The sequence below is a fragment of the Dermacentor albipictus genome, chromosome 1 (genome assembly GCF_038994185.2).
Source record: "Dermacentor albipictus isolate Rhodes 1998 colony chromosome 1, USDA_Dalb.pri_finalv2, whole genome shotgun sequence".
Taxonomy (NCBI): domain Eukaryota; kingdom Metazoa; phylum Arthropoda; class Arachnida; order Ixodida; family Ixodidae; genus Dermacentor; species Dermacentor albipictus.
Genome location: NC_091821.1, coordinates 225,723,318 through 225,740,005, shown reverse-complemented (window position 1 = coordinate 225,740,005; position 16,688 = coordinate 225,723,318). Strand labels below are relative to the sequence as shown.

Here is a 16,688-nt window from a genome sequence, read left to right as displayed (position 1 = left end):
CGTAACTATATTTATTAAATCGTTCTTTTTACTCATTGTAACAACGTGTAATTATTTCGCATTATTGGCAGCGCCTCCAGGACATCAAAGCTATAACCCGGACTAGTCCGTGGATTGGGGCTCGCCGAGGCCTGCGCGATCCAGGGGTGACGGCCGCTTTTTTATGCGAACATCCCCTGGTAGGCTTCGGCCTCCACGGCCCCAACCCACGGGCCGCCCTGCTTCCAGCTTTGATCCCCCCGCTATCCCTTGGGGGTCCTGGAGATCCTGCGCCGCCTACTTTATTATAACCAATTTGATTATAACCTCAGGTGTTCTCCTGAGGCCTCCGTTTGGCGGTTACATGTGCCCTCCTAGAGCAGTGCTTGTAAAAAATCCAACCTATCGTCGCGACGAAAAAAGCGACCCACGACACCAGAACCTTTCCCCTTCAGCCAGCGATCACCGATCACCACCAGCGATCAGCCATGCCCACTGGCTCACCGCGCGGGCAGCCAGCGGCGGAGCGTCAACAAACTCCACCGCACTCCGCAATGCCGGCAGGTCTAGGGACAAACACCTACAACACGTGCTAAGAAACCTGTTCCGTAGTGCCTAGGCAGACTGATATTCAAAGTGCAAAAGCCCCGAGATTTTCTCTCACTCCCGCTCTTACTCGCGCCTGCGCACAAATGGCTGGCGATCCCTCAAATGAACGTCTCGTATACCATTCGTTGCACAATGTTCCGATGTGCCGTACTGTGGTTCATGTGATGTCACGGATGTCACTGCGTGTGCCTCAGCCAACTGAAGAGCAGGCGGTTATTGTGGCCTGTTTCAAGCTTGGCGCCCTTCACATCACACATTCGTCGTTCTTCAGACGACAAGACAGCGATTCCTGATCGTTCCATGGTAGGTACTTGTAGTTTGTTCTTTTGCTCTCTGTCTCTTACCGTGCTACTTTGCACAACATTTTCATTTGACTAGCAGCATTCAGGGGTAAAGGATACGCTTTTGCGTCAAGATTTCTGTGCCAGTTCATTACCAAATCCGTTTGTTATTTACGTCAATTGGTGGCACGTGGGCATAATCAGCTGAAAACCCGAACTGATTCCTCTATTTTGTTATTTGAATTACAGTTGAGCCATGGATCCTCCTATTCCGAAACTATCACTATGCACTTTGACAGCTCTGGACGTCCCAGACATGGGTAAGTGGTCTGTCCATCTGCATCGGTACTCCGTTGCTAGGTGTACTCGTAAGTGATACACCGTATCGCATCTAAGCAAAAAGAATGTGCTTAGCGTAGTTGTCAAAATGCGGGTAAGGGTTGAAAACTTCACCAACTGTAGCGGAAGGGTCACAGCCGTTATGCCCAGAAAGAAAGAAAAATGCATGCATTTGAAGTGGTGACAGCTTTTAGTACAACCTGCTTACTCATTTACGACTTTTGACATTTAGATCTTCAAAACGCTTTACTGTTGCATGCTTTTACTAAATTGTCTGATTGGTATATTGTGTAAATATTACTATTCTTCCACCTGGGGAACAACGCCATCATGCAATTCCCTTATCAAGGCACGCGTCCTATCGAGATTATGCTATTTTTGGGGGAGTATTGATTCAGGTTTATTGGCTTAAAGTCGTAATCCAGAAACAGTACAGACAGCAGGACAACAAAGAGCAATGAGACATGACAAGCACTGCATAATACTGTCTCTCCAGTTTTCCCTGTTACAAAATAAGTCGTCAGCAATGAAATCCCACATTATTGCCGGTATTCTTGTGCATCCATTGGTTCTTTGTGCCCCAAGTCAAGGCCAGTGTACTTGAGTATAAGGGTGTTATACAGCATATCTGCTTTGAATATTTTTAACATGCAAGATAAAGTTGAGCCAGTTTGGACCTTCTTACCAAACTATGCGTAGAGGCATTGCCTCATCATTTCAGCTCTGACATCATGACCACATGGCAATAAAAAGCTCTGGAACTTCACGCGGCTGTCCCACTGGTACAGTGCATGTAAGGTAAACATGTGCACCGCTTTGGCAGCTTTGACGTATACCTCATTCTGCCAGATTTTGCATGTCACAATACCGACGAGTTCGGTGCTTGTTGCCCTCCGAGGTGCCGTTGATCATATTAACAACCAACCGGCTAATCGGTGGACAATATTCTGTGACTCGAAGCCGGCCCTACAATGTCTTTTGTCAGCACTTCGTCACGGATCCTGTGAACAACTCATGTTGGAGATACGAGAAAAGCACCATCATATGATTGCAAAAGGACATGACGTCGTGTTTCAGTGGCAGCCGGGTCATTGCAGCATCTCTGGCAAATACCTCACCGACGAAGCTGCTAGGAAAGCACACAAAGATCAAACCTTGTTTCTGTACCTTTATCGAGGACTGACACAGCCCAACACTTAGCAGGATAGCGCGGCGCCGTATGACATTGGAGAAGTTGCACATACTTGAATTCACCCAGCATTGTTTGCATTCTCTTGACCTGTCTATACAACTGCTGCAGATGTTAGCTGGGCTTCCACGAAATAAAGAAACAATGCTGTGCTGCTTACACTTGGGCGTTGCATTCACAAATGCACATACGTGTTTGATTTTCTTGATTTTCTCTCTCTCTTGCTGTCTCATTATAGCATTCCAGAAACAGTCTCTCTTTCTTTCCTTCTTTCTTTCTTTCTTTCTTTCTTTCTTTCTTCCAGGCACATCTGTGAATATCGTTGTGCTGAATGCCACACGATGCATTCTATACACTCTGACCTTGATATAACACAGATAGCGTATAAACTTTATTCAGCCATGTACTTCTACAATTGGTATCCTGTTATTCTGCAGTTGTAGTGAAACTAAAAATCCAAGATCTGAGGCAATATTCATTACACTGAAGTGAATATTTGTTCACTCACAGCTCAAAATATTTATTTTGGTAGCAAAAATATAAAAATACTCAGCGAGTGCTATTCGAAATGGCACATTGTAGGTGTGTGCGTACATTTTGAACACTGGCTTGGCTGTCCTGCAGCAAGCAAGCCAATGTGTTAATTCTCTGTGTGATCTAGCGAATCGAATCGCACAGTTATGTATTAACAGTCCAAAGTGCTTGTCTGTAATTCGGCCTTGTTCACATGCCACATATCAACAGGACAAGCTGCCTACAGGCTGTCGGGAGCGACAGGAGGCTCTTTGCTAGCTTGTAAGACTCATTATGCTCAAGTTTCTTTTGCATATACCCAACCACATTTTTTTTTTCATTGCCATTGTGTACGCTTTAACAAATATTGGATATAACAAAGGTATTTTTGTGCGAGATGCAACTTTGTTACAATGAGGTTCTGTTGTACTACCATTTTAGCATTAAGACATTCACACTACGTTATACCCAAGAACTTCCACAAATTCAAGGATTTAACACTGCCCCTTTGAAGATGCCGCTGCCAGTGTAGGCTTGGGATTGGGCCTGCAGCATTTGCATTACTTCCTGACAGGGCACACTTTAAAGCACCTAAGTCCACCTGCCCTGGCTCCCAACCTGCTGCTGTTTCATCAAATCAGCTTGCACACAATGTGGTACACGTGCACTTTTATGATAGTTAAGTGTCTTTTTTTTTTTTTTTCTCTGCATAGGCATTAACTGATGATATATGAGGTGTACTACTATATGGTCTGCTTTTTTGCCAATGAAAATCTGTTTGAAATCTTTTTTAGCAAATTTTGGTGATACCTTAAATTATTTTTCTCTGAGGACTTCGCATCCTTGACACGGCATATGCATATGTGAAAGGAGACAAATTGCCAAAGATGTTTGAGAATCAGCTGAGGCTCAACAAGTGCGGACTTCCATTGCCACAGTAGTAAACCATAAATGTAAACAATGTGCATATTTTCTATACTTGGAGAATCAGTGTGTGGTATGATTGTAGAACCAAGGCATCTTTAACCATTGAGAAGGTGAGTAGGTGTTCAGGTGAGAAATAGGAAACAAACGGGCCCTTACACCCTCCTCAGTACACAGCTGGACTGTATTGCAGGCTGTCGATGGCATGAATAAAACAGATCTTCCTGATCGATGAATACTGGGGCTTGATTCTCAGTGAATCTTGTTCATGGACAGTGCTTTTGGTACTGATATGGCACTTTAAAATGGGTTGACAGTATTGCTTTCATGATTACCTGCAGGTCGATCACATCAGCTGGTGAGGCAGGACTCATTTGGCGTGGTTCCACGTGGACAGATTCCGTACTACCTTGTGTTAGAGTCTGTCTTGGAGCAGCTCTGCAGTTTTTACGAAAGTGATGATTCTCTTCGCAAAGAATTATTTGAAGGCAAGCGCATCATATATAGGCTGTACACATGTCTCGTGCCTGACTGTTGCCCTTCTTTTTTGATGCAGGAGTACGAAGGCGACTTCATCAACTTAAGGTAGGCTTTCCACATGAACCACTTTTAAATGTGTCTTCATTGCAGGGAATACATAACTTGAAAATAATTCATTGTGGTCTATGATAATTTTACATGTGGCATGCAGTTATGTTCTCATGTGAGCAAAATGTTTAGAAAGTTTGCAGCAGTGGCTGCACTGAAGGTCAGTAGTGCAAGTTAGAACCCAAACCACGAAGCTAGAAATATTAAATTAGAAGTAACCGTAAACAGTGTTTAAGCACTAAAATGAATTTCAGTTTTAAGTGCATGTTCTAGGTGACATAGCATGGGCCACTAGTGCACCTTTATTCTGGAGTCCAGAGCTCTCACTTATTTATAAAAAGGAGAAAGAGAGGGGTCGACTGGCTTACTTCATTGGCACTGGTGTGAACTGCAGTGAGCCATAAGTCATGTAGTCTCAAGCCACATTGGGCCAATGATAATAAGTGAGAAGATGTGGCAACTTGTTGGCGCACCTTCTTTCAAGTAGCATGCTGATAAAGGCTTCATGCGAAACAGGGCCTGAGCTCTAGCATGGTTTCTTGTGGTATACAACTGGAACCCTAGATGGCATCTTGATTTCAGCTACAAAGTGAATCCAGAATCGTATAATGAGCTGCAGTGCAGAGGGACATGCATGGGAGCCTTCATAGAAGGAGCAGGGTTGCTTAATATATTTATCAGTATTGTTGTTAATTGAAAGTGTTTTCTCAGCCATTTTTCTCTATATAATTAAAATTGTATCTGCGTGTAGTGTTTTCCGTCTTCTGAACTTATTGTGAGAGCGGGCCAATGAGTGGGAAGTTCTTTTTATTTGTTGTTTTATAATTTCAAAAATATCAGGCCAGGAATGGTTTTTCCTTTATCTTGCTTCTTTCTTAATATGAACCTGTGCGTGATGAACAACTAAAAGATGGCTCATTATATGTGGACTTGAATATACTGAATTACTAGGTATATTAAACTGACTTTTGTCTCTCCTGCATACAGTTCACTTCAAGCAAGTTAAGTTTTACTTGCATGCCAACAAGTAGGTCATTAAGTACTATAAGATAAAAGTATCTTCTTGGTGAACAAATACAATCATTAAAATAACAATTGAGGCTGACTTGAGGCCACATTCATAAATGTTTCAGTTAGCTATCAATAGTATTCAGTTGTATTCTCTTTTCCTTGTGTGGATATGTTTGAAAGCTGCGTTGGTATGTCTTCAACTGCTGCCTGAGCTCTATGTTTTTTTATGAAAAGAAGTGGTTGGTGGATAGTGGGAGCAGGATGGTGAAGTGGAGTGTTCGTTATGTTGCCACTGCATGTTTAGCAAGATTGTCTGCAGGAAAATCATTTTCACGGCATGCTGTTTCATCTCCGTCCTTCCTCCTTCAGTGCCCTTATGTTGTCACAATCTTTGTTTAATCTTTTAAAAAAGCTTCTTGCACTTGGTCATTCTTTCCTGGATTAAATGTCTGCCTACGTCGCAAGACTTTTGTCTTCAATAAGATGCTTTGTAAGTGTTTGGTCGTGAAGCACCCTTGCGCTGCCTGCAATTGTTAATGCTAGAAAGACCCAGATTATTGTATCAGAGATAAATTTATTTTGTTTTCAATCTCATTCCATGTTTTGCAGTTCTTAGATCCCACTCCAGACCTGCAGGAGTTGTGCTCCCTTAGGGTGAAATTTCGGCGTTCATTCAGTTATTTGATTCAGAATGTCAGGAGAGACCTTCGTGGGCAGGTGAGTATTTCCGCATGTGGTGGTGGTGGTAGTGAATTGTAGCAACAGGCGGATTTAGCCTGGCGATCAAGGCCGACAATTGCTCTACCTGAGTGACTCTTACAATACTGCTCAAGGGTTTCACCATATGTCCATCAAACCAGTCTCTCTTAGGAATTTGATAAGGAGACGGGAAGTTTCTTTGCGGGCTATAACAGATCCGTAGGGAAATATAAGGTGGTGCAGGCATGCATGCGGAAGGTCCTTTTTTCGCAGATTCTTCAGGAGAGCGTCCCTTTCATCTTGGAATTTTCGGCAGGACCACAAAAAGTGCTCAATGTCTGCTGTCGCGTTGCGTGCCGTACAGTTCGGAGAAATTATTCGCCCTGGCTTAAAGAGACACTAAAGTGAAAAATGATTTCTTCTGCATCAGTAAATTACTGTTCTACAACACCAAAAACACCGCTCTTACAACGATAAGACGTTTGATAAGCCAGAAAAAGCGCAAAAACGAAATATGGGTGGCGACACCTACTTAAGTTCCCGCACCAAGGTGCTTTGACGTCTTGGATTTTGATGGCATCTTCTAGGGCCTACTAATTATATATAGCGGTACAGATTGACTACATTGTGTTCTAAAGGAACGAAATATTAAACATGGCAAATTTCGGGAACTTTTATTCAGTCAATGCCGCCCAAATGCGAAAACATACTTTGGAATCCCTGACGTCGCGCTGACATACCGGCACCGGGGTTTCGGCGCGAAATTCGAATACTGATACTTGGAACTTCATTTTCTCATCTAATAATCAAACTATCTTTTTGAAACGACTGCCTGCAGGGTTCTCAAACAGTGCTGCATTAGTCTAAACTGATTTATTGTTTCGCTTTAGTGTTCCTTTAAATAACCAGGCCGGTGTACTAGCAGATCCCCACCCGCCGTGGTTGCTCAGTGGCTATAGTGTTGGGCTGCTGAGCACAAGGTTGCGGGATCAAATCCCGGCCACGGCGGCCGCATTTCGATGGGGGCGAAATGCGAAAACACCCTTGTACTTAGATTTAGGTGCACGTTAAAGAACCCCAGGTGGTCAAAATTTACGGAGTGCTCCACTACGGCGTGCCTCATAATCAGAAAGTGGTTTTGGCACGTAAAACCCCACAATAAAAAAAATACTAGCAGATCCTGTCCTTATTCAATATAGAAGTGAGGCTTCCTCTTGGTGAAATTCCTTGGTTACGCAGGGCATATGCAGTGGAACCCAAAGCGACCCACAGTGATTTCGAATGTCAGATTTTTTCACCTGGTTACTCTTTGGAGCCTTGACTTTGGGAGGATGATAGAGTGCTGCATGTGCAAGTGCATCAGCTTTTTCGTTGCCAGAAATACCACGTTGCCAGGGAATCCACTGAAACTTTACTGTAAAGCCTTTGTTGTTGAGTTCTTTCACGATGGCTAGTGATTTGCGTGGGAACTTGAGGAATGGCAGACCACGGTATACTTGTTGTAATACGGCCTTCGAGTCTGTAAGGACAACCACATTCTGCGGAGGCAAAGTCTTTAGTTTGCGCAGAGCAGAAGCTATTGTTACTCCTTCCACAACTGTCGACGAGGCTGTACAGTGCAGACGGCCAGACAATGTATACCTTAGAGAGGGGATATAGAATGCAGCTGCGCAGCGGTCTTCGTCTGCTTTGACAGAGCCATCTGTGTATACTTGTAGGTGATTCAGGTAAGTCGTGTTCAAATGTTCCCGGACTAGTGACTTGGCTTCTGCAGATGGAATGCAGCTCTTTGACTGCAATCGTGGTACACTTAAGTTGCATGTGATGTCCTCGAATGTCCAGGGTGGTTCTATTCTTTCCCTCTGTCTCGAGCAGCGCAATCCTAAAACGCGAAGCGTGTTCAGTGCTGTATAAAAATGGGAGCACGGCCTGTTATCTGTACATTATATATAACTGGCCTTTGCCGGGCGTAGACTCACTCAATTGTAGTAGCTGGATCATGAGAGCCTGGAAAGCCTGCACTCGTAGAGAGCGTGACTCAGCTTCATAGAGCACTTTCTTGTCACTCTCATACCTTCATACTTTTAATGCTTAATACTTAAATACTTTTAATGAAGTAACCCGTGAACCAGGTCATTTTGGGTGAGCATCTTTTGTGGACCATTAAAGCAATAATAAAGGCAAACATTGAAGCAATCTAGTCTGTTAGATTACTTTTCTAGAAATCTTGCAACATTTTTTTTTTTTTTTTAATGCAGGGAGATTAGGTAGCTTCAAAAGAAATCTAATTTGAACAGGCTTACGAATTTTGCATCTTCAGTCGCTTTTAACAAACAGGCTCTCTTGCATTGCTATGCCGCTCATTTCAGGCACCATACTGTGTTGGGTGCCTGTTTGAGACAGGCCCACAACAGGGTGGGTGTCACACTCTTGCTCATAATGCCAACAGAGCGGTGTGAAGAGGTAGCACCAGTTAAGGGAATGTGATAAAGTGGTGAAACTATATTTCCTGTATTTATCAGTGGTTGACTACTGTTACCAATTATAAATATTTAAAAATTAAATTATGGGGTTTTACTTGCCAAAACCACAACCTGATTATGAGGCATGCCGTAGTGGAGGAGTCGGGATTAATTTTGACCACTTGGGGTTCTTTAAGGTGCACCTGCTTAGCAGCATAACACCATAGCCACTACCAGGATGTCTACTTATGTCTACCAACCGGTAAAACCAGGAACTCTCAGGGATTTTGCATAGTCTGGAAATACTCAGAGAAAACTTAGGGAATTTGGGCTTATATAGGAGAAAATTAGCTGTAACTGTATTGAAAGGGAACGCAAGTCGCGCTAATGCTGGTTTGAGTAACAGAGAGGAATCGTAATGAATCGTCTTTGAGGTTGTGTTGTTGGCTGAAGAATTTGCCAGTGTACCGTCAATGATCGATTTTCCGGACACCCGATTTTTGGGACATGCCCGACAAATCGGACGGCTTCGCGGCACCACCACGTACACCATAGAGTCAATGTACAAGAATGTCTGAAATTTTGGATGCAAGAATCTTTTGCCGTCTGATTTTCCTGACTTTTTGCTGTGACCGCAGGTCTGAAACGGCATTAATCAAAACCACCACCGCCGCCATTTTGATCATTTCGCCGCCTCGAACGGGCGCTCTCGCATGCAGATCCGCTGGCAGTCGTAGCCACCACCGCAGCAGCGCTAGACTGAGCTGCTTCGACGTTGGCTATTAAGCTTCTTGCCGTTCAGTGCCATGTTTTTCATTAAAAGAATTCGTCGCTGTCATTAATGGCACTGACTTGACTAATGGCCCTTCTTTGAAGGAGCTCGAGCTGAAAAAACAAAAGTGTTGGCTGACACCGAAATGCAGGTGTCCCTCATCCAAACCAAAATAAACTCTTCAAAGCAGTGAAATGCAATATTGAAATGTTGTGTGTGGGCTGAGAGTATGTCAGGACAGTTGAGGCTGACTTTCCAGCTGCTGAGAGAGAATCTCACTTGTGACAAAGTTCAGGCCTCATACCAATGAGCTTACTATCAGTTGATAAAAATAGCTCATATTTAAAAATATTTGCATCTGTATGCATCTCTTTTTATTTGTATTTGAAAATGTTCAACTCGATTTGTAATGGGCTTTACAAATTTTGTTGAAGATATTTTATTTGCTGTGCATTTTATTAACGCCTCCCTTCTATTTTCTTTTTGAATAAAATAAACACTACTCCTCACTATTCAAACTGGATTAAGTCATTTTTTACTTTTTAACATGGCTACTATAGTCGGATACAACTTTAGAAAAAAGGGGGCGTTTACTCCTCCGAGGCGGGTGCACCAATGGGCGCGCATTCTGGACCGACGTCATGCGCCGGACGGCCGGTGACTTCGCCGCTTCGGTCATCTGGGCGGGGCCTCCCCTTTTTTCTAAAGTTGTATCCGACTATAGAGTGTGACAGCATCGGGCGACATCCAGCCCGTCTTGACATAAAACAGAGTTCTGTGTCCCTCACGGAATTTCGCAAAAGCACTCAGGGAAAACCTGGAAAACTCGGGAAACTTGGAAATGTCAGCTTTGTAGACACCCTGCACTAAGCACCCACGGCGGGTTTCGCCAATTATATAAGCGGAACATGTTATGCATGAGAGTTTGTGTACGTCCACCGCAGCTGTACCAATGATTTTTTTCCCGTCCACGGCGGCCGCATTTCAATGGAGACGAATTGGAAAACACCCGTCTTCTTAGATTTAGGTGCACGTTAAAGAACCCCAGGTGGTCGAAAATTCCGGAGTCCCACACTACGGTGTGCCATAATCCATAATTAAATTTTTTTTACATTTACTGATTTTCTTTTTTACAGAGCCTCTGGCCTCAGTAACGTGATGTTTTGTAGACTTTGCTACTCTAATCTCACATTTTAACTTTATTTAACACTTGTACCAATAAAGCAGCACCTACTATAACTTTTTTTTAGCCAAAACTTGCACCATTGTGATACCATTGATAGAAATGTTTGGTTGAAATGGGAATTATTTTTGGTAGACCTAGTGTTCTGACACCAGAGGCATTGATGAAGAGTGTCGGCCACATGGCATGCTAGTGCCTTCATATAGTTTTCCATTCTTCACATTTTTCAACATGTCTGCACAGAAAGTGACAACCTCTCAGGTTTTTCTCAATGCCTTGACATTTCACAGACCATTCCAGCATATTATCATGTATATTTTTGTTCTTTGAGCATGCTAGGCTTCCTAGGCCTGCTGATTTTAATCATTACCTTATCCACTAGCATATATGATGTTGCAACAAGCCACTTGTAGTGTGATAGCATGTTAGCAAGTCTCTGTGGTATCAAATCTCTTACGTGAGGGAAGAGAAGGGTGTTGTGAAAGTTGTGGTGGTTTATTAGTGCTTGTAAAAAATGCCTATTTGCCTGTTATAGATGTAGATGACCCTGCACTTGAAATCTTAGGATGTCCATAGAAGGGCTAGATAGGCGACTTCTTTTATTAATGTCAGTAAGAAGTCTTTCACCAGTGTCTTTTTTTTTTTTCTTATTGCTGGTACTATGTGACTTTTTCGTTAAGTGAACAAGCCTCATAATAAAGACCATGGCATGCACTAGAACTGCCAGAGCTACTGGTTACTAAGAGTGGGATGTTCAATGTTCAGCTTGAAGTGAAAAAATTTGAAGCGTTGATAAAGGATAGGTTTGTCAAGAGAGCTAATTGTAAGCTGATCCTCAGCGCAAATACAATATTTCATTACCATTCAGTGATGCCATCTTTTGCTACTTATGGTTGCTTCTCTTTGTTCTTGTTCATGCTCAAGTATTTTGTTGTTGTATTCCCCTATCACTCTGTGCCTTGACAAGAGCCTGTAATGTATCATAAATAAGTAAATAAACAATGGTCACAAAAACCTTTCTATTGGGCCATTCAATATATTGTTCTTTGACAAGCTGTTTTTGCCATGTTGCAGCACATAAACATATACTTTCTTCAGACCTGTTCATTTGTGTTTTATTTAATGTACATTACAAGGGTTCTTTCAACTCAAGCCATTGTTTTCTTGCAGCTCAGTGACAGCTTAGTTTGCTTGCCTGGGTAAGACTCCATCTTTTTCTTCTTTTCCCTATGCTGTCGTTCTCATTTAGTTTTCCATTAAAGCTGCAGTAGCATGTGTAATGTTATGCGACATCTGCTGGCTTGCAAGATTTTCGCAAAGTCTTTTACAAAAGCCCTGTTTACTATTTTATACATTGTAGTCCTTACATGAGTGTTGTGCCATTGACATCAGGTTTTGTAAATGTTGTTCAGTTCAGTTATTGTGAACAACTTGTCAGGTTTGTAAAGTCAGCCTTAATGCATTAGTATTAGGAGTGTCAGGAGTATTAGGAGGTGCAGCGGTGGCGTAGAGGTAGAACACCCGCCTCGTGTGCAAGAGGTCCGTGGTTCGAATCCCGGTGCCGGCAATTTTCCACCGGATTAAAAAAAAAAAAAGTCCCCGTGTTGATAAAATTGCACTAACAGGCCTGGAGTGTGGTCTGATCCCGGTGACCAGAACCGGTAACGCACTCCCTCACCAGAGCAGGATTGGCCACCCTGGTGCAGTACTTGGCCACAACATCCTATATGAACACAACAATCAAACCCCGGCCCTCAGTCCCCAGCAGCTGCGAAGCAACTGACCACGGCGGCGGTCAGACCTGCGACGCAGCAGAGGGTGCTAAGAATCACTGGCTCCGGACAGGCCGCCATTGGAATATGAACCTGGCAACGTTTAACGCTAGAACGTTATCTAGTGAGGCGAGTCTAGCAGTGCTATTGGAGGAATTACAGGGCAGTAAATGGGATATAATAGAGCTCAGTGAAGTTAGGAGGCCACAAGAAGCCTATACAGTGCTAAAAAGCGGGCACGTCCTGTGCTACCGGGGCTTAGCGGAGAGAAGAGAACTAGGAGTCGGATTCCTGATTAATAAGAATATAGCTGGTAATATACAGGAATACTATAGCATTAACGAGAGGGTGGCAGGTCTTGTTCTGAAACTTAATAAGAAGTACAAATTGAAGGTGGTACAAGTCTATGCCCCTACATGCAGTCATGATGACCAGGAAGTCGAAAGCTTCTATGAAGACGTGGAGTCGGCGATGGGTAGAGTGAAAACTAAATACACTATACTAATGGGCGACTTTAATGCCAAGGTAGGTAAGAAGCAGGCTGGAGACAAGGCAGTGGGGGAATATGGCATAGGCACTAGGAATAGCAGGGGAGAGTTATTAGTAGAGTTTGCAGAACAGAATAATATGAGGATAATGAATACCTTCTTCCGCAAGCGGGATAGCCGAAAGTGGACGTGGAGGAGCCCGAACGACGAGACTAGAAATGAAATAGACTTCATACTCTGCGCTAACCCTGGCATCATACAAGATGTGGACGTGCTCGGCAAGGTGCGCTGCAGTGACCACAGGATGTTAAGAACTCGAATTAGCCTAGACCTGAAAAGGGAACGGAAGAAACTGGTACATAAGAAGCCGATTAATGAGTTAGCGGTAAGAGGGAAAATAGAGGAATTCCAGATCAAGCTACAGAACAGGTATTCGGCTTTAACTCGGGAAGAGGGCCTTAGTGTTGAAGCAATGAACGACAATCTCGTGGGCATCATTAATGAGTGTGCAATGGAAGTCGGTGGTAACTCCGTTAGGCAGGAAACCAGCAAACTATCTCAGGAGATGAAAGATCTGATCAAGAAACGCCAATGTATGAAAGCATCTAACCCTACAACTAGAATAGAACTAGCAGAACTTTCGAAGTTAATCAACAAGCGTAAAACAACTGACATAAGGAAGTATAATATGGATAGAATAGAACATGCTCTCAGGAACGGAGGAAGCCTAAAAGCAGTGAAGAAAAAACTAGGAATTGGCAAGAATCAGATGTATGCGTTAAGAGACAAAGCCGGCAATATCATTACTAATATGGATGAGATAGTTCAAGTGGCTGAGGAGTTTATCTATAGAGATTTATACAGTACCAGTGGCACCCACGACGATAATGGAAGAGAGAATAGTCTAGAGGTATTCGAAATCCCAAAGGTAACGCCGGAAGAAGTAAAGAAAGCCTTGGGAGATATGCAAAGGGGGAAGGCAGCTGGGGAGGATCAGGTAACAGCAGATTTGTTGAGAAATGGTGGACAGATTGTTCTAGAGAAACTGGCCACCCTGTATACGCAATGCCTCATGACCTCGAGCGTACCGTTATCTTGGAAGAACGCTAACATAATCCTAATCCATAAGAAAGGGGACGCCAAAGACTTGAAAAATTATAGACCGATCAGCTTACTGTCAGTTGCCTACAAACTATTTACTAAGGTAATCGCAAATAGAATCAGGAACACCTTAGACTTCTGTCAAGCAAAGGACCAGGCAGGATTCCGTAAAGGCTACTCAACAATAGATCATATTCACACTATCAATCAGGTGATAGAGAAATGTGCGGAATATAACCAACCCTTATATATAGCTTTCATTGATTACGAGAAAGCGTTTGATTCTGTCGAAACCTCAGCAGTCATGGAGGCATTATGGAATCGGGGTGTAGACGAGCCGTATGTAAAAATACTGAAAGATATCTATAGCGGCTCCACAGCCACCGTAGTCCTCCATAAAGCAAGCAACAAAATCCCAATAAAGAAAGGCGTCAGGCAGGGAGATACGATATCTCCAATGCTATTCACAGCGTGTTTACAGGAGGTATTCAGAGACCTGGATTGGGAAGAATTGGGGATGAAAGTTAATGGAGAATACCTTAGTAACTTGCGATTCGCTGATGATATTGCCTTGCTTAGTAACTCAGGGGACCAATTGCAATGCATGCTCACTGACCTGGAGAGGCAAAGCAGAAGAGTGGGTCTAAAAATTAATCTGCAGAAAACTAAAGTAATGCTTAACAGTCTCGGAAGAGAACAGCAATTTACAATAGGCAGCGAGGCACTGGAAGTCGTATGGGAATACATCTACTTAGGGCAGGTAGTGACGGCGGATCCGGATCATGAGACGGAAATAATCAGAAGAATAAGAATGGGCTGGGGTGCGTTTGGCAGGGATTCCCAAATCATGAACAGCAGGTTGCCATTATCCCTCAAGAGAAAAGTATATAATAGCTGTGTCTTACCAGTACTCACCTATGGGGCAGAAACCTGGAGGCTTACAAAAAGGGTTCTACTCAAATTGAGGACGACGCAACGAGCTATGGAAAGAAGAATGATAGGTGTAACGTTAAGGGATAAGAAAAGAGCAGATTGGGTGAGGGAACAAACGCGAGTTAATGACATCTTAGTTGAAATCAAGAAAAAGAAATGGGCATGGGCAGGACATGTAATGAGGAGGGAAGATAACCGATGGTCATTAAGGGTTACGGAATGGATTCCAAGGGAAGGGAAGCGTAGCAGAGGGCGGCAGAAAGTTAGGTGGGCGGATGAGATTAAGAAGTTTGCAGGCACGGCATGGCCACAATTAGTACATGACCGGGGTTGTTGGAAAAGTATGGGAGAGGCCTTTGCCCTGCAGTGGGCGTAACCAGGCTGATGATGATTAGGAGTGTCAAAGTGGAAAAAAGTGCACGCGTGACAAGTGTGTGGAGCCAGTCACATGGTAGAGGTAGGAAGGGGATGAGAGAGCTTAGAAGAGCATGAGGGGTCTAGAAGCTAGTCGAAGCTGGGGAGGAGGGAGAGGGAGAGCAACGCAGCTGGCGAATGGGCTCTCAAGAGAGGGAAAGGGCAGTGGTGCTGAAGTGCCGGTGCCTCAGTCTGCTCCGGACCACCATTATTTGCACTTCGCTCCTCGAAGAGGCATGACGTGTCCCGAGTCAGATAAAATGATCTGTGAAGCTAAAGAGGTGCGATGTAATGTTAACACACTTCTCTCGCATTTACCGCTAAATTGCCACTGTCTTTTTTTTCTGTCCTTTTCATATGATGCTTGAAAAGACTGCAGTTGAGCTAATAGGTAATCATAAGTAATATATATATTACTTATGATGATTACCAGTTACAACTTAGCACAATGTCTACAACATTGTGTATTGCAGGTAGATTAATCACACTGGTATAATTATATGCACAGTAGAGCCTCATTCGCATGTTTTGGAAAAAACACGAAAAAAATGTACTAACCAAGAAAACGTACAGTCTGAAGTAACTAAAAAAATTTGACAGACAACTATTGTTGACATTTATGCAATGTGAAGCGTCGTGCAGATTGTTGCGGCCCGAGACACCGACGCGTGTTGAGCTAGTGGTGCTCTGGCGGCCCGAGACACATTTTGTTGTTTTCCTATCGCGTGGTGTTTTAAGAGGGCGATGGGAAACCGAAACGAAATCAAGCTGGTGGGCAACGCCAGATGCCACCAAAGTGAAACGTGATGCCCACATTGCGCCGCCTGCAGCAGGAAACAGCAGTGCATTTGGATTATTGCTAGGGGTGTGCGAATATTCGAAATTTCGAATACGAATCGAATATTTTCCTTATTCGAATCGTATTCGATTCGAGAAATGCATATTCGTAAATTCCCGAATATTCGAAGATGGCCGAATAATGGTCGAAACGGCGAATATTCGGACAGACTGCGAATAATTTAGCAATTAACGAATTATATGCTTGCTCCACATTCTCCTAAAAACATGTTTATTCACTGAGAGCTTCACATGATCCGCTCATTATCTGTATGCTCTGCATCAAGATGGCAAGTTGGGCCAGTTGGTTGGGATTCATAGTAAGGTTCGTTACAGTGCAACACAAAACAAGGACAAAAGAAGCTACAAAACGACGACAGAGCGTTACAGCACTGTGATCTTAAGTGCTGTAACGAACCTTACTATGAATGTGTACGCTCTGTTCCAGTCTATCTGCATCAGGCCCGTAAGACATGATCAGTTTCGATTTTTCTTTTTACCAAGCTTTATTCCAGGGCTCTTTCATAACAATATATGATGTACTTTCGGGCTTTGTAAGTATGCGCAATAAAATATGCACCTAGAACATGTTAC

The 16,688-nt window shown here is 43.4% G+C and overlaps 1 protein-coding gene across 1 annotated transcript in view; it reads left to right on the top strand.

Moving 5' to 3' along the window:
- The first annotated feature begins 681 nt into the window (after positions 1-681).
- The window catches only part of LOC139054231 (eukaryotic translation initiation factor 2-alpha kinase 1-like), a 92,426-nt gene continuing 76,419 nt past the window's right edge, over positions 682-16,688 (top strand). The window contains exons 1-6 of the mRNA XM_070530936.1: positions 682-891; positions 1,119-1,189; positions 4,176-4,322; positions 4,391-4,419; positions 6,043-6,150; positions 11,720-11,748. Coding sequence (XP_070387037.1) covers positions 1,126-1,189; positions 4,176-4,322; positions 4,391-4,419; positions 6,043-6,150; positions 11,720-11,748 — 377 coding nt within the window. The 5' untranslated portion in view covers positions 682-891; positions 1,119-1,125. The remainder of the gene's footprint in view (positions 892-1,118; positions 1,190-4,175; positions 4,323-4,390; positions 4,420-6,042; positions 6,151-11,719; positions 11,749-16,688) is intronic.